This window comes from Ambystoma mexicanum, chromosome 4q, assembly GCF_040938575.1.
Source record: "Ambystoma mexicanum isolate Mex_15411 chromosome 4q, UKY_AmexF1_1, whole genome shotgun sequence".
NCBI lineage: Eukaryota > Metazoa > Chordata > Amphibia > Caudata > Ambystomatidae > Ambystoma > Ambystoma mexicanum.
This window is the reverse complement of record NC_090928.1, coordinates 20,872,361-20,896,069: the sequence shown is the minus strand read 5'-3', so window position 1 is coordinate 20,896,069 and position 23,709 is coordinate 20,872,361. Positions and strand designations below refer to the sequence as shown.

Below are 23,709 nucleotides of genomic sequence, written 5' to 3'. Positions count from 1 at the left end.
CTTCAGTCCGAAGGCGAGAGCCTTGAACTGGTAGTGCTTACTTTGTACGACGAAGCGCAGGAACTTGCAATGTTTTATGTGAATGGGGGACGTGGAAATATGCGTCCTCTAGATCCAACAACGGCAACGTTTCCCTCCTCCAGTTGGCCGAGGATGTGCTGCAACGTGGCTATTCTGAACTTGATGGGACTTGATGTACTTGAGTCGTCGTAGATCTAGATTGGGCTTCCAACCCCCGGTCTTCTTTCTTACTAGAAAGTATCTTGAGTAAACTCCAGAGCCCCTGAGTCGCTTCGGAACCAGCTCTATCGCCCCTTTTCTTAACATGTCCCGAACGTCCAGCAGCAGCCGAGGGATGTGTTGTTCCTGCCGGGCCATCGGTGGTATTCACTGACACTCGCTGAAACTCCAAAGTATGTCCGTGGGCAAGAGCATCCAGTACCCATCGTCGGTGGAGATGTTTTCCCACACGCTGATGAAGTTTGCCCGCCGGCCTCCCACCGGGGTGCAGGGGTTAGGGCCCAACGTCCCGGCCAGTTGAGTCCTGCTTGGAGGCCAGCGCGCCACCCTGTGAGCCTTGACGAAGGCCTTGGAATGACCCCTGTAGACTTCCTGGGTCGTGGCACAGGAGGATTGGCGGTAAGAGGACGATCCACCACCGAAGATCTTCGAAGACCTACCCGACTTTCCTCCTGAGGGAAGAAAGGATGGATGGTGCTGTTGCAGCCTTCCCAGGCAACGGGCCGTCTGTTAAGCAGAATCCTATGCAGTACCCTTTGGGAACAATACACAAAATAAAGACCACAAGGGGCAGCACAAAGTTACCTTTGGTACAAGCCTGTGCCACACAGAAAAAGTGGTTGCAGTGGCTGAGCAGCCAGACCTATCTCAAGAGTAAGTGAGCAGTATCAAATAGTTACACAAAGGACAGCAATTACTATGATTCAGGCAAACACTGACTCAAGGTTTTCAAGTAAAAAAATATACATTTTATTTTACTCTTCAGTTGTATAACATTACACTATTAGCAGTTTAAAAATCACACTCTTAATTCACCACACCACTCCCAATAGTTTTCAGACAAGTTAGGCTCACAAAATGAAGTGGAAGCAGAACGGCACTCTAATAATTAAAAAGGTAGGGAAAGACAAAGTTAGGTAGAAATTGAACCACACCAACAGGCAATTGAACAAGAGAAACTACAGTGATAGGATCAGGTAAAAAAGGCTTAGGGTCAAAGTCAATGGGACAAAAGTCTTTTGTTCAAGATCACACAGTTCAGGGTAGTTCGCAGTAAAGTTTCTGCCACGAGTTCCGGACGAGGTTGGTCAGCAGAAAAGTTAGTGTTATAAGAAGAGAAGGACAAGCCCTCGGTTTGGCGAAAGATTTCACACACTTTCACCGCGGCTGGATGAAACGAACAACCAGGTTTGCACAGTACCTTAAAACGGAGAAGAAGCTGTAGCTGAGGCAGACGTTCCTGGTAGTTCCTACAGGCTCACGGTTCCCGAAGCGACTGTCGGACTGACACGAAGTAGGAAGCTGGAGGGTCCTGCGCTACCCTGGGAAGAAACCAGCAGCAGAGCAAAACAATGAATAAAAGGTGCGCTCCATAAAACCCAAGCAGGGTCCGACCGTCCTGGCTATCCAGCCCACTGTAACTCTATACAGTGAATTTGACCAGAGGAGGGGTCCTGGCTTGACGTTTGGGCAAACTGGTTGGTCCCACCAGCACAAGGGAAGAGGATTCCTGGAGGATCCTCTCGTGTCATTGGAGTTGAAGATTCGGACCCGCAGCAGGGCTTCATCGGGCGGGAGAAGCCCTTGGTGGCAGAGAGATTCATCCGTTGTTGTCGGTGTCTGTCATCACTGTGTCCGTCCCTGTATCCCTAGGGGGAGGGCAGTGACGGAGTGGAGGCGTAGGGTGGCTGCTCCTTTTTTTCAGCAGTGGTGGCCCCGGTGTCATCGCAGGTGGTGTCGCTGGTGGTGCCGTCGCCCGCCACTTCTGAATCTCCAACACCAGTGTGTGGAGGGTCGAGAGAATATCCTGCAACAGATCTCTGGGGGTTCCTGGGGGCCAGGGTCGGTGGGCCCAGCGCCCATGTCGTCACCCCCGCCTACATCGTCGCCTCCTCCGGTGGGCAACTTCTCAATGTTCTAGTCATCACCAATCTCTTCCGGGATGGTGTGGACGGAAACTACTTCTTCCCCATTGGACGAAAAAATATCCATGCCCTGTAGATCTTCCACGCCCCCTCCCCAACCCTTCTTCGGGTCCTGAGGGGTCGGCTTCGGGCTGAGGTCCGGCATCCTCTTTTCCAGAGTCTTCTCCACTGGTTTGGCCAAAGTCTGCTGCCTGGGAGGAAGAGCCACCCTGACCGCCACCTGGGTACCCTGGAACGGGTCAGCCCCTTTCATCTTTGAGAGGGCAGCAGCAACCAGCTCGATATAAGAGGACGATTTGGCCTGGATCACCTGGGCCTTAACTGGCAGTATGGACACCTCGTCCTGCTTGGCCTTCTCCAGGTTCTCTCGCAGCTTCCCCAGGGTAGCTGACTTTCTCTTTGACAAAGAGCTGGAGCGATGGCTGGAGATTGAAGCTGATGGGTGTTAAGATGGATTTCTGAACTCTGCCCTGGAGGGGCAGAGGTTCAGAAGGCCAGCCTAGTTTCTTGGAACAGGGTAACCTTTGGCTAAGCCAGACCAATCAGGGTAGCGATGGCGGCGGTCAAGACTAGGTCTCAAGAGGGGTGAGGGTGACTGAAAGCCCACAATGAGAACACAAAGCAAGGGCGCTTACAAATTACTCCAGGCAGGTGTTATATTAAAAATATAGACACATTTATTACAAGGCCTTTGTAACATTGACCATAGTAAAGAATCACGATAAAACTCAAGTAAACCAACACATCACAATCAATACAATATATATACAAGACCGAGGGGTCTAACGAGTTAGGAGCACAAAATATGCAGACCACCTAGATGGGGAGGAAAACCGGCAGTGCAAGTAATCGTTAGGCCCAGTTCGACATCAGAGACCACCTAACTAGAAGGAAGTCCGAGCCCTACGAAGAGTGGAGCCTTGTGCTCAAAAGTACCTGCACACGCGGTTGCCAACGGGCCAAGGAGTGTCTCTTCGGGGAAATCAGGCAGTTCAGAGAGGTGAACAAACGATGGCGAACAGACCTCCGCTACTCAAGCGCAACCTCCACTTGTGGGCAGAAGCAAGGCGCGAGTACGGAGAAAGGGGTGCTGCTTTTCAACAGCGGGGGAAAGCCACAGGCTTCTGCAGGAGGGAGACCGGTTCAGGGTATTGGCTACTCACCGGTCCCCGATGCAGGCAGACCCAGGCTTCTCCGGGTTAGTTTCTTCGCTGGCAGGTTCAGATGTGTTCAGAGGGACGTCTCGGCGCCGTGTAGATTCCGCGGCAGCAGAAGTCAGGGTCGAGGGTGTCCCAAACGCAGCGAACACGCACAGATGGTTACCTCAACAGGGCAACTCGGCAGCCGCTTGTATTCCAGGCCCAATGTATACTTCTCACTTCAGACCTGGGAACGCCAAGTGTACGAAGAGTGTGAGTGTCGAGGGCTCGGATTTCAGCAGAAGCCCGACGGCGGTAACAGAGCAAGGTTCCTGTGTAGGCTGGTCAGTCTGCTGGATGGTCCAGGGACGCTTCCGAAGGCTTACGTACAGGAGTTGGTGAAGATGCCGAGAATAGTTGTTCCCACTATTCTAAAGGGTCGAAGCGGCAGTACAGGCCTTCTCGTTCGATCAGAGGTAGAGGGGTCTCACAGGACCACAGCAGTGCAGGGTGCTAAACCTTCAGCGGGTCACCAGCGATTCCTCGACTCAGCTTCTTAGTTGCAGGATACTTGGCTCCTTTATCCTTTGTTCGTGAGAACTCAGGAGATCGACATGGTAGTGGTGTTTCCAGCCTCCTCTTATTCAGGGTTCCCTTCGCGCCAAAACAGAGAGGGCCCAATGGGAGATCTGCTCACACAACACTCACACCATATGTGGACCGACCACGGTGGTCCCAGGCATTCAAGACACACTAGACTCTGGCACCCAGGATGTGTATTGGAACCAAACATCCCAGCCCACATCCTGGAGGCTCACAACAGACCTGTAGAAGCCCACGAAAGCATCTGTGTTTCGCGGGAAAGTACATGCCCAAATAAGGATGGCCACGGATCGGCTCGACCTTGGGAAGGTGAAGGGGCAAGACGGTCAGTGGACAGGACAAAGAACCTCATGTTCTGGCCATTTTGGAAGCCAGGCCACCCATTTTGGCCAAACGCGAGAAGCATGGTTAACAGGGCAAAAGGGAGTTCAAAACACAAAGAAATGATCGCTGCCACCAGTCCCATCCGTGGCATACTTGCACAGTTCGTTATAAATCCATCGAGAGTTTCTAGGGCCTGTAGAAGGACTAGAGACCCAAGAGTGCAGTAACTTAGCTTACAGTGGCCTCTTGTGCCATGTTGCGCGAAAGCTGCAACATGAGAAAAGAACTACAGAAAACAACGTTTCCCGGTACTGACTGTCTTAAGGGCATGTCAGTTTCCCTGTAAGAATGGAGCGAAAGCCCAGAGGAGTGTGGCGGAAGGCTGTGTTTCTCTGGCAAAGTCTAGATCAGGGTGTAAAACAACAGCAAAAAGTTTGGGGGTTGCCACATGGAAGGAAAATTACCTACAATATGAAATCTTTCCTAACAATGGGAGACTATGAACGCGCCCAGACCATTGTGGGAACCGCTTGTACGGCGGCCTCGCGGTACTTGGCCTTGTCTTTGGCTCCAACGGATGGAGGGCCCTCAAAGGACTTAGAAGCCTGCTCTGGCTGCCTGGATCCGGTTGAGGCATGCCCCTGTGGTCCACATGAGGTAGAGGCCCTGGCTTCGGACGTGCCAATCCATCATACGCTTGGAGAAGCCACAGCAGTTCTCGCAATCTTCTTCCTTGTGCGTCCGGGGAAGCCAATGTATGCATTGGGAATGCTTGTCGTTAAGGGAGAAATACAGGTTATAAGTGAAAGTTAAACTGTTTTTCTTTTACCAAGGATTCCAAGCCCGATCACGGGGAATCTTAATGAGCATGTGAATCCATGCCAGACCCCATGCTTGAGATGCTTTCCTCCCCATCTGTACTCTCATGCAATAGTTGCAGATTATAGGTGGCACAAGTGCCACCTAATAGCTTAAACTAATCAGATTAGTACATGTCATGGAAGCAAAGAAACTGCTTGGGATATGATTTTTATAGGGACATGTTTTTTATGTTTTTTATGATTTATAGGGACATGTTTTTTATGTTTTTTATGATTTTTATAGGGACAAGTTTAGTAAGAATCCCAGCAGTCACACTTCAACACTGACAACACGGATTTAAGACCATGACATCATTTTGAGCCTTTGTATGGAATTATTGATGCTAACACGTCCCCTTACATGTGCATACCCACAACGTTGGGTAATGCTTTGACAGTGGGGATTAGATTTCTAATTAATATAACACCCATTTCACTTTTTATTACAGTGCTTAGAAGCAGGAGAAATGTGTCATGGCACACTTCTTATAAATGCGATAATATTAATGTTATATTTTGTATTGAAACAAACTGAAGGGAACAGGGTTCGGGAGAGGGTACGGGGCAAATATGCTCCACTGTGACATGTGCCTGCCTTCCCTTTCCAAGTTCAAATCTTGGCTGGGCCTAATCGGCTGGTGGTAGTAATTACACCGTTGTTACAACACTTACAAGTGGGAGAATTCAAGCATGAAGCGCTATACGTAATTATGTGGTAACATTTTTGCAGTATTAAGACAACAGTAGCATAAAAATAGAGTATTTTGGTATTCCCAAAAATGATAGGCCGTAGAAAAATAAAACAGTCAAGCTGATTCTAAGAGGTTCTTGAAGTGGAGCATCCAGTCTGCCTGCCCTAAATATACAAACCCTATTCTTGGCCTATTTCGTTGCGAAAAAAGCACATTAGCCACTAAAAGAAAGCCAAAATATAGAAATTAGAAAGATTCCTGGCAGGAGGAATTGTGGTGCGAATAACAAATTGCAGCCTGCATTAGATGTAATGTGCACACATTTTACCTGACTAAAATCTGTAACCAACAGTTTGTGTGCTGCACGTTCCCAGCGCCAAGCCTCCTGTTGCCCAGTGCAGGGAAGGGAAAGGGGATGAGAGGGGGGAGAGCAGATTCTAGAAATCAGAGTCTGAAGATTATAAAATTGAATAATAAAGGGATTCAGAATCGGGCCAGGTGCCAGGGCCTTTCAAACCATTCAGTTAGAATGGCACTCCGCTCTTTGCTGGTCCCCTTTCAATTTGACAAAGCTTAATAGCTTTTCTAAAGCTGCCATTTTGGAGGTTAACGCTTCAATGGCACTGCCTTTCTTTGTTTTGTGATGCAGAGGTCAGTAAACCTGTCCTGTGATCTGTAGTTTTACCATCCTCTCTATTGCTACATCAAGGGTTTGCTACAGGATGAGGTCACAGGGTGGAACGGAACATATGCACATATGCCCTAAAGAAACTTTAGTCCTCACAAATTGAAGGCGAGAGCACTTTAATTGTGCACTGTTAGCCAAATTCCGTCCTTTCCAAAACTGTTCAATAATCACAGACATGTTTCACCCTTCTTTTTGCTCTTTGGAGTGGGGTTACTAATATGCTGGGAAATTAATAAAGTTCAACAGTGGTTCTCATCAAGCTATCCAACCTTAAAGGTAAAACCAGGGAAATCACTCATTCAATCTGTATTAGAAAATGTATTTTCCGATTATAAATCTATGCACCCTACAGCTCCCTCCCCCTAACAGCTGTACTTTACATAGGATGCACTGAATTCATTCTTCCCTTTCCTTAGGATTAATGGATTTTATGATCAGATATGTGCTCCTGGGTTTAAAAAAAATCCTCACCAACATTTAGGCAGAATCCACTGCAGTTCCCTTGGGGAGCATTACAGCAGATTAAGACTACAGGTATATGCAATAAATTCCCTTTGGTATCAGTCTGTACCACAACGATTTAGTTGGTAGCTGTGGCTGAGCAGTCAGACTTATCTCAAGAGGAAGATGAGCAGTATTCAGGGTTTACACATTAGGACTACAGTACTATGGTACAAGGAAACACTGACCAAAGCTTTGTATTTAAAAAGAATATATATATTTATTTTACACACTTATAGTTCAAAACATAAATCACAATTATCAAAGCAAGTTAAAACAGTCAAGAAAAGGATACACAACTCCCTATTTAAATTATAGACAAGTTTGGGCCAGAGTAAAAACTCAGCAAAATGGCACAGGGTCAACCAAGTAAAAATGGCACTCGAGTAATTTCTCAAAAGGGAGGGAAAGGACAAGTTAACCTCTTAAACACATGAGCAGCACTTCCCGATTGGATTGTGAACAAGTTTAGGCAAGGTAGCACTTTAGCAATAGTCATACATAGGTGAAAAACGAGCAAAATGGCACTTCAGCAATACTTAAGAGGGAAGGCAGAGTGGTTATAAGAGTTTTGGGTGCACCAACACAGTTGAGGATGAAAAGCAATCTAGTGAAGGCAGTTGTAACAGATTTAGCCAAAGTCAATAGGCCTGTGGCAGAGTTAGTGGTACAGCGCAATCTGACCAGGATCAAACTGTTCTAGTAGCTGCAGTCAAGTCTTTGGTTTAACGATTCAAAAGGAGGGTGCAGAAGGTAAAAGATAATGTTAGTCCATAGGGGCGGGCAACCCAGGAGGTAAGTAAAGGATGTCAAACACCTTTAGCAGTACCCTACGAAACGGGAGGCCTGGCGGAACAATGTACCTGAAAAAGTGGAAGCGGCTCCTGCGGTGGTGGTGGTTCCTGGCAGTTCCTCCAGTTTGTGTTGTCCAGCAGAGGAAGAGAGGCTCTCGTCGTGGAGGAAGGTTCGAGTTACTGCACTGCCCATTGAAGAAGCCAGCCGGTGTGATGCCGAAACGGATTATAAGGTACGCTCCTTTAAATCGGGGTCGTGGTGGACGGGTGCATGGCTATCCGGTCTCCGAGTGCAGGGCACTGGCGATTCGACCACGGCAGGTCCTGGAAGGCGACTGATGAACTGGTTGGCCCCACCAGCTCAAGGGAAGAAGACTCTTGCAGGTGAAGATCTTCTCAAGTCGTTGGAGAAAAGTGGTGAGGATCTGCAGCAGGGCTTCACCCGTGGTTCAGTCATTGCAGATGTCTTCAGCTTCTCTCCTCTTCAGTTTCTTAGTTCCAGTGGCGACGTCTTGCTCTTCAAGTCCACAGGTCCCTGCTTTTATGCAGAAAATCCCCCATTCATACAGCCTAGCTGTCACTCACACAGTTGAGTGGTCATCCTGGCGGGAGAACCTCCAGGCTATTAGGGCAGAGTGTGACTTGGGCTGCTTAGGCAACCCTGTCCAGGGTGCCTGCTCCCCCTCCCACACAATGGGTCTACCCTAGACTCAGTGGCGCAGAGAGGAGGGCTTCTTGGCAGAAGCCCGCCAAAAGGACAAACAAAGGATCCCCGACCTGGGTTAGGATTTCAGAGAAAGACACGAGAAAGATATATTATTAAAGTTCTGGCAAAAAAAAACTACCGGATTAAAGTTAATAAAAAGATAAACCGGCGGTTCGTTCGAGGCGGTCAGTAAAAGTGGTAGCCTCGAGCAATGGGAAAATCCCATAGAAAAATATGTGCGGTCGAATATTTGTGGTAGTAACCGCTGCCACTAGCCAGAAACCTTGAAGAGAGGGACTGTACCGTACCCTATTGAAAATGAACCCAAGGGAAAAATGATTATCCCTTTCCAGTACTTCCATAGTAAGATGGTTTGTACTGGTTTAGTTCATAAATATTGACTAGTAAAGTCAATGGGGACTTTACATGCCCTGGGAGACAGTAGTCAGTCCCAGGGTATGGAGTCTATCTTTGGGGGTCACTATGACACCCCTGTGTTACTGCACTGAGGGTGCTGTGTAACACACATGTAAAAAGATGGTTCCTATGAGGGTGAGAAAAACCCCATAGACATTAAACACAAAAAAATAGCCTAGAACACACATCAGCAATCGGTCTAAGAGTGGGAAAGAGAGTCTCATTCTTAGCAGGAGAAAAAAAAAACCCTTCAAATCCAGCAAAGCTGCTGGGGGACTCTATAGGTAAGGGAAATTAGCCATAGAAGGAGAATTCTCCCTAACACCAACTGAAACTGTGTCTGCCCCCAAAAAACGTATTTACCATTTTTCAACTGCACTTTTGCATTTAAAATCCAAAGACTACACCAGATCGATGACTATTTTATCATGAAAATATACAGGCAGGTCTTTCAAGGCTGTAGGTAAAAGGCTGCCATCTGTATGCAGAGGCCACCAGGCCCGTCAGGTTTTACTCAACAATCAACACTATTAACGCATATCACACACGCCTTGAAAAAGACCTGTCTCGGGTCGAAACATGCGTCGGCTAGTAGTTTGGAAATAAATCACCATAAAAACAAGTGACAAGACTTCTCATTTATTGCTTGAGAGCTCAAGTAAACTATACAGTGAACATTTACAGTGACCCAGCGCCTGGGTGATCTTGGTTCTTACCCTAGCCATTCGTAGATGAAAGGGCCCCCAGCCTTAATTTTTGGATGCCCCACGCCTCTTCTTACCTGGTGTGCAGAGAGTGGCCCGAAGAACGGTGGTGGCGACTATGGAGGCTGAGCTTCCCTGTGGAACTTCCATTACATACAGCTAATGCTTTTCCAGCCCTGGCCAATTTGGGCTTTTTAACAGGACTTTAATGAAGGGCACGTAGAGTGCTTGTAAATTGAGTAACTGAAGACAAGTCTGGTAAAGACATTGCAGCGTGTTTACACCAGTCATTATCTCTCAGAAGACTGCTTTGAAAAAGCCCGGCAGGTACTTTGCGTGCAAAGTCTGATGGATAGGCTCGATTAAAGAGAGCTGGTAATGGCCTTAAGGATTAGCATGGCCAGTCAATGGGTGGGCTCATAACCAAACAACATCCATAGACTGTGTCATCATCTCATATGTCATTCCTCTGTGTCCCTCCTCATATACCATTCCTCCCTTTCTGTACTCTTTCGCAATCAATTTGGCTTATAGATGTCATAAGCGACACCTAATAACCCAAACTAAAAAAGGAATTTCTGCAAAGGTTTGTGGCCAAACTTTTCTTATTTGGGGGCAAATCTGTCCATCGGTTTTTGCTCAATGGAAGCAACTTTTTCTCTACAGGAAAAAGAATGGCAGTAGCTGCAAAAACACCTTTTTTCTTTTGCTAATAACTTTTAAACCGTTTAATAATTTTCCATCAAAGTTTCCAGTTTGGTGGTGGGCCTGCCAGGCATTTCTTTTGAAGATTTTCATCCAGATCTGTCCGCGACGTGAGTTTAGGGGAAAGTCACTGTGTACCATTCCTGCAATAGCTGCTAAAACATATTTTGGGCTGTGGCACTTTGGGGCGATAAAGTGTTAATGAGGCGCTTTGAACATTAACTATTTTAAGCAGCTCTATACATTGTATGTCAATGCTTTCAATGATAGCACAATCTCTCTCTTAACAGGCATGCCTCAATTAGTCCCCAAACGTAGACAATAGCACATTTCAATGCATCTAATTCACCAAATAAACTCATACCTTTATTAAAAGTCGAAGATTTTAATGTTCTCTGCAGTAACATGTCAAGAAGTTGTAGGCTCCTGTCAGTTTTTCGTGTTGGTAGGTAAGGATTAGTGCTGAGTTTCATTAAAGAATCAAGAAGAGGGTACAAAAGACACGTCAGTTCTTTGCATTCTATATTCCTCCCGGCACTGTGTAAAAAATAGAAATAGTTTGATTTAATCTATAGAACCGATTTTGGGATTTTCCCATTCCCCACAAGAAAGAGTTAAAAAATGCAGCCATCTCTATAGAAAACGTCTCTGTACTCTTGCAATGTGTGGAAGGAGCACAGGCTTGTATATGATATGGGAACATGTTACTGAGGTAAATATTTTGAGACTAGAGTAGCATACACTTTAGTAAAAATAATTTTTATTGTATATATGGTTTATGAAAACCTATATACAAAAACAGATTACACATACACCCCAACCTTTAATTGGACCACATTTCTATTCATGTAACAACCTCCAACAAGTCGAATATTATTTTACTGTATTTGAGTTGAAAATATGAAATGAGGGACATTGTGAATAAATGAACTTAAGGACTAAGCGTGCAGCAGAGACACTTTTACATACTTTTCCTTCAGTTTTCCCTTTTCACAACATGTGGGAAGATATTAAAGTTACTCACCTTAGGTACTCATAGTCCATAGTGCCCTTTCCTCCATCCTTGTGGGTGTTCCCCCAACATCGAGACAGTAGCGGAACCTTTGGCAACAAAGAAGGAACAAGTTACTTACCTGTAACTGTTCTCCAGTATGGGTCTGGCATGGATTCACATGCTCATTCCCCGTCAGGCCGGGAATCCTCGGTAAAGAAAAAATCAGTATCAGTTTCGTTTCTGATCTGTCTTTCTCAGTAGTAACCAATCACTGGTCTCTGGGTCATACTGCCCCCAGCCAATGACTGCCCTCTCCCTAAGCCCCGCCTCTGGCAGCCATCCTCAGATTTGGTAGCGTGTAAAGTGGCAGTATGACCAAGTGAAGAGCCGCAGAGGGGTAGGAGGGAGGGTTCGCATGTGAATCCATGCCTGACAAATGCTGGAGAACAACAGTTACAGGTAAGTAACTTGTTCCTTCTCCAGCATGGGGTCTGGCATGGATTTATTTATTTATTTATTTATTCGCATTTGTTAAGCGCACATCAGACCGAAGGCATCGTGGCGCTGGTTACAGTGTTTCTTAACTTAGTTACAGACAGTTGTACCCTTGGTTACATTGGGCAGTGATTATGCTTCAGTACGTGTACATAGAGAACACGAGAGTGGTCAGGTGCACAAGTTAGTTGAAGAGAGCAGTTTTAAATTGTTTCCGGAAGGAGAGGAGGGATGTTTCTGCTCTGAGGTTGGTGGGCAGTGCGTTCCAAAGCTTTGGTGCCAGGTAGGGGAAGCCTATACCTCCTGCCTTGGATCTATTGATGCGTGGTATGGTGAGACGGTTGGTGTATGTAGATCTGGTTGGTCTTGTGGACTGGGATCTAGTCAAGGTGTCGGATAGGTAGGATGGTGCTGTATGGTTGATGCATTTATGCGTCGTGGTGAGGATTTTGAAAGCAATCCTATCCTTGACTGGGAGCCAGTGGACAGCTTTCCTGGATAGGGTGATGTGCTCTCTTTTTGGTATGCTGCGCGCTGCTCTGAGAGCGTTATTTTGGGTGGTTTGGAGCCTTGCTAGGTTGTTCTTGGATGTGCCGGCTAGGAGCGCGTTGCAGTAATCCAATTTAGCTCCGATGGTGGCTCTTGCGATGGACAGGCAGTTATCTTTTGTTAGGAATGGTTTTATTGCATTGCTGAGTTTAATGCTCAATGTCGAGGCCGAGACTATTGCGCTTACTTGTTTATCCATAGATAGGGTGGCATCTATGTGAACTCCTAGTGTTTTGACTGATGATAGGACTGGGATAGTGCAGTTGTCTATGTTAAAGTTAATGTAAAGTGGGTTGAGGTTGGCGAGGGTGGTCTTCTGGCCTAAGATGAGGATTTCACTTTTGTCCCCATTCAAGCAGAGGCCGTTAGTGGCCATCCAGGCTTGTATGGTGGAGTAGATTAGTTGAAGGGTGGTGGAGTAGATTAGTTGAAGGGCGGTGGAGTCTTGATGATAGTTACCAGACAAGGGCAGAAGTATCTGCGTGTCGTTGGCGTAATTCGTGTAGGTGATCCCCATTGCGTCCAGTTTGTCGAATAGGGGCTTGGTAAAGAGGTTGTATAGCGTTGGGGCCATGCAGGAGCCTTGAGGAACCCCGCAGTGGATGATGGATGGCGCTGCATGAGCTGTGTTGGAGAAGACTTTCATGGCTCTGCCTTGTAGGAAGGAGGTTACCCATGAGGCAGCGTCCTTGGAAAAGTGTGCTGCATGTGTTAGATGGTTGGTGAGAGTGTTGTGATCTACTAGGTCAAATGCTGCTGATAGGTCGAGAAGGAGGAGAGCGGGCTTGCCTTTGTCGAGGATGTTGGTGATTTTGTTTTTTAGGTCTAGAAGGGCGGTTTCAGTTCCGTGTCCCTTACGGAATCCAGATTGCCTTTTACCTAGGATTGCGTTAGATTCCAGGTAGTGTTGGATCTGTATATGGGCGGCTTTGTCAAGTAATTTTAGGAGGAATGGAACTGTGGTTATGGGACGATAGTTGTTGGGGTTTGCGGGGTCAAGTGTAGATTGTTTTATGAGGAGGCGCACCCAGGCCTCTTTGAGGGTGTCTGGGACTATGCCTGACCTAAATGATGCGTTAATGAACGCAGTGAGGAGAAGTGCGAGCTGCTCAGCACATTCTTTGATGATTTTTGGGGGGCATATGTCACCCTTACAAAGTGAGGGTTTGAGATGTTTAAGGATGTTGATGATCTCAGTTTAGGAGATTTCGGTGAAGGTGAACTTGGGTATGTTGTTGGCTTTGACACTATATTTCATATGTGCGTGTGAACTTTGCTTGGGTAAGGAGTTGTAGTGGTGTGATATCTTTTTTTGGAGGAGGTTTATTTTTTCTAGCGTAGCCGTTTGTATGCCTGTGCACCAGGCCTCGTCCTTGTTGATCTTGTCTGGGCAAGTGGGAGGTATGGTTAGTTCTTTAAAGATACAGAATAGCTCTTTAGATTGAGAGTTAGCCGCGGTGATGTGTTGGTTGTATGCTTCGGATTTAGCTAGGAAGATGGCCTCTTTGTATTTTTTGGCTATGGTTTTGAATATATCTTTTGTGTTGTCGCAGGGATTACGTTGCAAATTCTTAAGCGCTTGGCGTTTGTCTGTGCGCATTGATTGGAGATCCTCTGAGAACCAGGAGTTGGAGTGGAAGGATTTTTTCTCTTTTTTGCTTTCTAGGGGTGCAGCAGTGTTGACTGCCCTTGTGATAGAGTCTTTAAATATTTCAGCGAGTGTATTGGGGTCTGATGAGAACGGGGGCTTTAGACAGGGCACGTCGAGTAGTGCGCTGATATTGGCTGCTGTGAGTTTTTTGGCACTTCTAGCTATAGTAGCCGCAGCTTTGGTGGGAGCTCTAATGCTTATAGTGCTGGGGATATCGAATAGGATGAGGTTATGGTCTGTCCACGGGAGGCTGGTGTTGGCGGTGATTGCTATGTTGCAGTTGTGGTCAGAGATCCAGTCTAGGGTGCGTCCTTTAGCGTGTGTGGGCGCTCCGATTCTTTGAGAGAATCCTAGGTTGTGGAGGTCCTTGGCTAGAGATAAGGCAGCTTTGTCCTTGAGGTCGTTGAGTCCTAGGTTTAAGTCTCCTAAGAGGAGTGATTTCGTGGATTTTTTAATGTTGTTTCCTACGAGGCGGTTAATTTGGCCTTGGAAGTTGGTGGAGGGGCCAGGTGGACGGTAGATAGTATGCATATTAATAGTACAGTTAGGCGATGGTGCTAGTTTGATAGATAGAATGTCAACATTTCCCTCCTCTTGGTGTGCTATGGTTCTAATTGGTAGGGTTTCTTTGTGTATAAGGGCAACCCCCCCTCCTGTTTTGGTCATTCTGTCTTGTCTGATGATGGCATACCCTGGAGGTAGGGCTAGAGCGATGGCAGGGCCAGACGCTTGGTGAAGCCATGTCTCGGTAATGGCTAGTATGTCTAAGTCATTGGAGGTTAGTAGGTCATGTACTTCTATGGCGTGGGCATTGAGGGATCTAACATTGAGGAGAGCGCACTTGTATGGAGTATGGCCGGAGTTCTGTGGTCCTAGGGTGAGAGGATTAGGTGTAGTGGTAGCGTTAATTGGGGTGCAGGGATTACTGCTGGGTATATTGACTGTAGACTTACTACTGTGGTATGAGGTAGTGTTCCTTTGATAGTGTGGTGTACTAACTTTCGTGGTACGTGAGCTAAGTCTGTAGTTTCTGAGTGTTATGTGTGCAGTATTGGCCTGGTGTAGGGAGGGAGCTGTGCGGGCTCCAAGTCTGACTAATCTGAGTTTTGTGTCTGGTGTCAGTGCCGTGAGTTGTAGTGGTGGTGTGGGCGTACGTATACAGTCCATTATAGTTGGGTGTCTCTGAGTGTTGGTCGTGAGAGTGGTGTTCTCTGTTGTTGCTGAGTAGTGTGATCATGAGGGTTAGTAGCGCACACAATAGACAGGTGTGGAGGAGCGAGGAGAACATACTGAGCGTGAATTAGATACACGGGGCAAACTATCACAATGCTGGCAGGCTCTTACAATGCTGGCAGGCTATCACAATGCTGGCAGGCTCTCACAATGCTGGCTAGGGAAACGCTATGCATTAACATTTGCAGGCAAGCAGTGGTGACTTACGATTGCTCTGCCTTCCGTGTAGTAAGACTGTGCGCATTGTAGTCCATAGTCATTGGCTCAAGTGCCAGGGTTCATAGATGAGTGCCCTCGTTAGGGGAGAGCAGGAGGGATCACGGATTCCACAATGATAACGAGGGGATATGTGCCGGGTTTGGAGGGAGAGAGGCGATAGGAGGCAGGGCAGAGTCTCGCGCCGTAGCGCAGTGGCGTACAGGGGCAGACAGGAATGCTCATGAATATAAGAATACATAGCAGTACACATATGAACAACCACGGGAGGTGGCAAAGGCTCAACATTAAGCATTACATCAAAACTCAACATTAAGCATTTCTTACCTCCTCACCAGGCTCACCTTAAGCAAACAGGTTGCGCAGCACTGCTTGACCGACCCTGGACTCCTCCCTGGAATCCCGGTCGACGCAGTAGAATCTCGTGAAGGTGTGCGTCGACCTCCCCATAGCAGCCCTGCAGATGTCCAGCAGGGGCAGACAAGAACGCTGTGGTAGCAGTGACCGCTCTGGTCGAATGGGCTCTTGGACGGCCGGTTTGCCAACTGATGACAGTGCATGATGCAGCCGGAGAGCCATCTGGAAACGGAAGCCTTCGAGAGAGCCTTCCCTTGGTTCACAGGTCCAAAGTTCACAAACAGCTGTGATGTCCTCTGAAAACTCTTTGTTCGGTCCACGTAGAACTTTAGTACTCTAGCTACATTCAGCAAGTGCAAAGTCCTCTCGGCCGGCGATGAAGGCGATGGGAAAAAGACTGGTAACACCAAGGGCTCGTTGAGATGGAAGTCCGATGGCACCTTGGGCATGAAGGAGGGGTGCGTCCTCAGCACTACCCTCGTATCGTGAAAGGTCAGGTATGGAGGCTTGCAGGATAGTGCCTGGATCTCTCCCACGCATCGTGCGAAGGTGATGGCCACCAGGAACGCTGTTTTCCATGACAGAAACTTCAACGGGGCCGAATGCAATGGCTCGAATGGCAGACCCATGAGCCTGGTCAGCACCATGTTGAGCTCCCACGTCGGGGCTGGCGCCTTAACCGGCGTGAATGATCGAAACAGTCCCTTCATAAATTCCTTAACCAGGCGATGTGACCACAGGGATGACCGCCCTGTAGTCCTGGTGTATCGGGAAATCGCTGCCAGGTGCAGAGGGTTAATCTTCTGTGCCCGGCACCAGATAGAGAACTTCTTCCACTTATGTCCGTAGCACTTGAGAGTTGAGGACACCCTGGCCTTCGCAAGAACCTCTCTGCAGTCGGCCAGGATATCAAAACCATTATTTAAAAAAAGACCGTCACAAAGGGGCATGGATGGGGTGGTGTTCAAACACAGTTAGGATGCATGCTGAGCAGTGCTGCAGGAGCCAGGCCTGCAAGTTCAGCGACTCTGGGTCGTGATGAATTGCTCCTCCTTCTCTGGAGAGAAGATCTGCGTCCATCGACAGCTTGACTGGTGGGGACGCTGACAAGTCCAGAAGGTCCGGGAACCAGATCTGTCTTGGCCACGCCGGTGCGACGAGGATCATTCTGCACTGGGACCTCTTGAGCTGGTTGATGAGTCGGAGCAGCAACGGAGGGAACGCATATAGGAACAGGCCGTCCCAGGGGAACGAGAAAGCATCGCCCATGCTCCTCGGTTGGGGAAACCTGCTGGCGAACCTCTGGCATTTGGAGTTCGTCGCCGTCGCAAACAGGTCGATCTGGGGTTTGCCCCATCGCTGAAAGAGTCTGTCCACTTGATCCTGGCGTAGTTCCCAATCGTGTTACGAGCGCAGCTCTCTGCTGAGGGAGTCGGCGATGGTGTTTTTTAACCCTGCCAGATGAAACAGCACCAGAAACATCCCTTGAGCAATGGCCCAATGCCACAGATCCTGGGCTTCCTTGGATAGGGCCGGGGATCTGGTTCCGCCCTGCTTCCGGATGTAAAACATCAAGGTGGTGTTGTCGGTGAAGATCCTCACTACCTTGCCCTTGAGGGATGGGAGAAAGGACCTGAGGGCCCAGAACACTGCCCGGAGCTCCAGTATGTTGATGTGGAGCGGCTTCTCCTCCGGGAGCCAAAGGCCTCTCGCGTGAAGATCTCTGGTGTGCACTCCCTACCCCTCCAGGGAGGCATCCGTCGTCACCGTCACCTGGTGGGCAGGGGTCTGAAAGTCTGTTCCTGCCGCCAGATGAGCGGGGGTGCCCCACCACCGGATCTGTCAATGGAAGGTCTCGTTGAGAGAGATCCTGTCTTCGAAACTGCCCGTTGCTTGTATCCAGCGGGCGTCGAGGAACTCCTGTAGAGGGCGCATCCGAAGCCTGCACAGGCGCATAAGATATATGCAAGAGGACATCATCCCGAGGAGGGACTTGATGGACCTCACCTTGGCCACGTCTGTGGCCAGCAGACGCTGCACCTTGCCTAGGATGGCTTTTGTCCTCTCCTCCGACGGTGAGGCCAGACGCGCCACTGTGTCGAGCTTGGCTCCCAGAAACAGTGCGACTTGCGAGGGGACCAGGTGGGACTTGGGGAAGTTGATGGAGAACCCCAGGTCCGTGAGTAGCTGGACGGTCTTCGCTGTATGTTCCACGGCGAGCTCCCTTGTCCGTGCGTGGATGAGCCAATCGTCCAGATAGGGGTAGACGTGGATCCCCTGTAGGCGCAGCCGCGCCGCTACTGGAGCGAGGCACTTGGTGAAAACCCTGGGTGCCGACTTCAGTCCGAACGGGAGGGCCTTGAACTGGTAGTGCTGCCCTTGGACCACGAACCTGAGGAACTTTCGGTGTCCTTTTAAAATGGGGATGTGAAAGTATGCATCCTCCAAATCCAACGACGACAGGAAATCACCTTCCTCCAGCTGTCCCAGCACGTGCTGGAGGGTGACCATCCGGAACTTCTGTGCCTTGATGTACTTGTTCAGTCGTCGCAGGTCCAGGATGGGTCGACATCCTCCTGTCTTCTTTTTCACAAGGAAGTACCTTGAGTATACTCCGGAGCCCCAGAGCCTCTTCGGGACGAGCTCGATGGCACCTTTCTTGAGCATCGCCCTTACCTCCAACAGCAGTTGAGGAACGTGATTTTCCTTCCTGACCACGGGTGGTATGCGGGGGCACTTTTTTTGAAATTCGAGGGCGTGCCCCTGGGCCAGGGCGTCCAGCACCCAACGATCAGTGGAGATGGACTCCCACACGCTGACGAACTTAGCCAGCCGGCCTCCCACCGGGGTGCTTCGGTGGGGGCCCGACACCACGGTCGGTTCAACCTTGCTTGGAGGACGCCTTGCCGCCTTGGCCTCCCTGGCGACAACGGCGGGGTCCACCCGACTTGCCTCGTCCTCTATAGGCTTCTTGCGACGGGGAGCGGGCTGCTTGGCGGTACGTGGAGGCCGCACCACCGAATCCCTTGGAGGCACCCTGCTTGCCTCCAGAGCTCCGAAAGGACGGCCTTTGTTGTCGGAGAACGCCTAGGGCCTTAGCTGTCTACGTATCTGCCTTGATGGCTTGGAGGGACTCATCCACTGTTTTCCCAAACAGGTTGTTCCCGTCTAACAGCATGTCCAAAACCTTGGCTTGTACGTCCTGGCATAAATCCGTCGCCTTGAGCCACCCTCGTCGTCTAAGGCAAACGCTGTTGCCTAGCTGGCAGAAACCGGTGTCGGCAATGTCCGTTGCCACCGTTATGGCGTGGTCCAACGCCACCTCGCCTTCTTGCAAGATCTCCAGGGCCTCGGCCCTCTTGTCGTCCGGTAGGAAGTCCAACAGGGGGGCGATCCTGTACCATAACTCAGTGTCGTAGCGGGCCACGATCGCAAGGGCGTTGGCCGCCTTAATCGTTGTTGCCGCCGACGAGATAACTCGTCCCATTGCGTCCAGCTTCTTTCCTTCGCCGTCTGGCAGGGAAATTGACGTCGAGGCCGATCCCCCCCCCCACGTTCTTCTTGGCTGCCGCTGAGACGACCGAGTCAGGGGTCGGTTGTGCCCTAAGGCACAAAGGGGCCGTGTCGGGGACCCGGTACTTCTTCTCGTACCGATCCCTCTTGGCAGGCGTCGTAGACGGGTTCTTGAGAAGGGTGAGACCCAACATAAGGATTGTATTGCCAACAAAATGGCCACCGAGTTGTCCTGCGGCTCCGGAAGCGACGGGTGACTAGGACCCTCGCCGGTACCACCGTCGCTCTCGTCGTCCTCTTCGTCAGGATCCCTCCCGTGGGACCGGGCCTCTTCGACGCCCTCGTCGAGGCCCTCAGACTTCAACCAGTTTCTCCTCGGAGGCTGTGTCTGTGTCCACAATGGCCACCGCCCCCCCCCCCCCTCTTTTTCCGCCGGGGTCTTCACAGGGGTCTTCTCGATGGGTCTGAAAGAGGCTTCCCTCCACGGAGGCAGGGAGACTCTGGGCCCCGAGGTCGCCTCCACTAATGTAGCCTCCACAGGCTGCGCCAGGGCCACCGCGACTTCCTCGATAGAGGCCTTGGCTGGGTAAATCAAGGCCTTTAACACCTTTTGTGGGCATGTGGCCTTCACCTTGGGGGGGAGGGTCACCGCCTCGCTCCCCCTCGGCTGGATCCTTCGAGCTCGACCAGGGCCTCTCCAGAAGCTTCACCGGGTTCTCAGCCTTCCTCTTCGCTGAGCCAGAGCGTTGGCTCGTGGTTGATGGCGCTGGAGAGGATGTGCCCTGCCTGGTAGCCGAGGAGCCTGACCATTCGGTGCTCCCAGTGCCCGCGGTGCTTTGCCTTCTGTTGGGCCCCCGTCGCCAGGGCGCCCTGCCCTCACAGGACTTAGAAGACCGCTTGGACTTCTTGTTCTTCTTTTCACCCGACGGGCTCTTTCCTTCTAGCCAGTTGGAGAGACGAAGGCGTCGGTCCTTGATGGTCCGTTCCGACATGTTCCTGCAAAATGCACAGTCCTTCTCCACATGCGTTTTGTCCTCATGAAGGCAGTAGAGACATTTCGAGTGCTCGTCCTCCTTGAACACATTCTGCAGCTGGCATCCAGGGCAAACCCTGAACAGCTTTCCGGGCGTCGAGCTTCCTTTCTCCTGGGCCATGTCCGGGTAAGCCGCAGAAACTCCTGGACTCCTCCAAGAAGCGTAACTCGACGAAATCTTCACCCTTGAGGGGCGTAGAAAAATCCGAAACGGATCCCCGTTAATCGGATGTAGAGACGGTGGAGCTTGATATGATATGATAGTTTATTTATATAGCGCCTATACACAATGTGTTTCAAAGCGCTTCAAGGCAAGGGAGAGAACAAGGGAAAATACAACCACATTCTTACAGGCCATGAACAGTAAGGATGTGAAATTAACTATCATTCTCGGCCTGACGACATTTCAGATAGTGCAAGAGCTAAGACATAGATAAGGAAGGGAGGGGGAGAGTGGGAAGGAAATGGAAACAGACAGGCGACTACCGTACTAGGCCTGACGACATTTCTGGTAGAGCCGGAGAAAAACAAAAGGTGAGGGAGAGGGGTGCAGAAAGGGAGGGGAGGAACAAAACAAGCGACTATCATACTAGGCCTGACGACATTTCAGGTAGTGCTGGAGGGGTGGTGGGGAGGAAGAAAAACAGTAATGTGAGGGTGGAGGAAACAGGCGAGGTTGCTATCATATTAGGTCCAGGGACAATTCTGATAGAGTAAGTGCATAGAAGAAAGTAAGGGGAGGAGATGGGAAAAGGGAGAAGGGAGAGGAGGAGAGAACAGAGAGTAAGCAGTCAAAAAGAGTGGAGAATCAAGAGTGGAGAGCGAATACAATTGCAGGAGTCAGTAGTGACACATAATGTTGCAAGCCAGGATACAAGATGAAAATGGGAACAGCATGATTCAGGGCCACCATGAGTACAAGATGCAAAGGAAGTCCAGCATGAGAATTGAGAAAGAGTGACGCACCGTGAATGAATGAAGTCCATAAAAGTCAAATCCAGCATTGGCATACATGCCAACCCTCCCGATTTAGGCGGGAGAGTCCCGATTTTTCAGAGAAAAATATTGCTATTTTTCACTGGCTCCTGCCTAAAATAACCATAGCCCCAATGCATTCCAATGGGAAAATGCATGTCTCCCCATTTCCTAGGGGAAATCTCCCTCCCAGGTGCGTCGCAATGTTGGCGTGTATGCATTGGCCACAAGACGGTGATGGTGAAGGAAGGCACCAGGTGGCCGGGGCTTAGGCAGGCGACCTAGATCCACTTGCACCTGCTCCCCATCTGCAAAGGAAAAGAAGCTGGAGGGCTCCTTAAGTAGGGAAACAGAGCGGCAAGCAGGAAGGCACCAGGTGGGCTTGAGGCTCTATTTGACCGAAAAATTAGAAAATCTCTGAAAAAAGGGCAACAACGCAGCAAAAGCTTGAGAGCTAAACACGAGGACTCCCAACACTTGAGTGTGCGGTAAAAATCTGAGGATGGCTGCCAGAGGCGGGGCTTAGGGAGAGGGCAGTCATTGGCTGGGGGCAGTATGACCCAGAGACCAGTGATTGGTTACTACTGAGAAAGATCAGAAACGAAACTGATACGGATACTGATTTTTTCTTTACCGAGGATTCCCAGCCTGACGACGGGGAATGAGCATGTGAATCCATGCCAGACCCCATGCTGGATAATTCAGCTTCCCTTTTAAAATTTCATATAGCGCATGGGCGTGGCCTTGGGAATACCCCACCGAGGCCCTGCCCTCCGGTGCCTCACATCAGTCCCCTTAGACGCTTAGATACCTGGCTACGCTTATTACATATTAGCCATTGGCATACTAGCAGGGGAAGGCGGGTGGGACGTATGGAGGAAAGGGGACTATGGACTAGGAGTACTCTAGTCACTATGGTGAGTAACTTTAATTACTCATACGTCCTGTCCCCTTTCCTCCATCCTTGTGGGTGATTCCACCGAACAAGGACATAGGGTGGAGCTGCGATAACCTGCTGCCTATCGAGGACGAAGAAAACAGGTTCTTCAGAAACACCTAACCAAACTCTGCATCTTGCCTGGAGCTGGTGCCCAGTGAGTAGTGCTTACAGAAGGCTGACGGAGTGGCCAAAGTAGCTGTCTTGCTGAGGACATCAAGAAGCTTGTCTATGAAACACAAAAGCTGTGGCCTTGGCTCTGACCACATGGGCATGAATCCCCTAAGGAACAGGTCTGTCAATGGCCGCGGATGCCTCTGAAATGGCCTGAACCATCCAACCCGTGATGGAAGCTGGGGAAGCCTGAGAGCTGGGGGAGGAGCCCCCAAAGGTCACGAATAATGCCTCAGACTTCCTGAAGGATTTCGCCTGAGAAAGATAAAACCTGATGACCCTCTTGAGGGCCAAGGAATGTAGGGCCCTCTATGCCTATGACTGTGGGTTTGAGAAGAACAACGGCAGGCAGATCTCTTGATTCAGATGAAATGGAGAGACCACCTTGGGCAAGAAGTTGGTCATCTTGCGCACTCGCCCTTGTCGTGAAACGTGGTGAAGGGCTTGCACAAGGACAAAGCCTGTAGCTCACTAACCCTGTGCGCAGAGGTGAAAGCCACCAGTAAAATGGTCTTTAATATCACCAATCGGATGGCCACAGAGGCCATTGGCTCGAAAGGCTTGCGCGTAAAAGCTGCAAGAACCACATTGAAGTCCCAGACCAGGTGTGGCCTATGCACCAGCGGAAAAAGCCTATACAACCCCTTAAGGTGGGCCTTAACCGCAGGGTTGGCCGCAGGAAACGCATGCTCAGGAGAATTCTTATAAGCCCCAATGGCCACCAAATAAGTGCAGCAAGTATCCATCTGAAATCCAGAACGAGCCAGGTATGCTGAAAGGAACAAGTTACTTACCTGTAACTGTTGTTCTCCGGCATTGGTCTGGCATGGATTCACATGCTCATGAATATTCCCCGTCGTCAGGCTGGGAATCCTCGGTAAAGAAAAAATCAGTATCAGTTTCGTTTCTGATCTGTCTTTCTTAGTAGTAACCAATCGCTGATCTATGGGTCATACTTCCCCCCAGCCAATGACTGCCCTCTCCGTAAGCCCCGCCTCTGGCAGCCATCCTCAGATTTGGTAGCACGCCAAGTGGCAGTATGACCAAGTGAAGAGCCGCAGAGGGGTAGGTGGGAGGGTTCGCATGTGAATCCATGCCAGACCCATGCCGGAGAACAACAGTTACAGATAAGTAACTTGTTCCTTCTCCAGCATGGGGTCTGGCATGGCTTCACATGCTCATGAATAAAAGAATACATAGCAGTATACACATGCACAACCACGGGAGGTGGCAAAGGCTCAACATTAAGCATTACATGCAAACTCAACATTAAGCAATTCCTAC

The 23,709-nt window shown here is 49.5% G+C and overlaps 1 protein-coding gene across 6 annotated transcripts in view; it reads right to left on the bottom strand.

The window, feature by feature from the left end:
- The window catches only part of TARBP1 (TAR (HIV-1) RNA binding protein 1), a 2,688,190-nt gene that overhangs the window by 1,495,535 nt on the left and 1,168,946 nt on the right, over positions 1-23,709 (bottom strand). For all 6 annotated transcript variants that reach the window (XM_069607367.1, XM_069607363.1, XM_069607366.1 and 3 more), the window contains exon 12: positions 10,663-10,835. In XM_069607367.1, the coding sequence (XP_069463468.1) occupies positions 10,663-10,835 (173 nt within the window). The remainder of the gene's footprint in view (positions 1-10,662; positions 10,836-23,709) is intronic.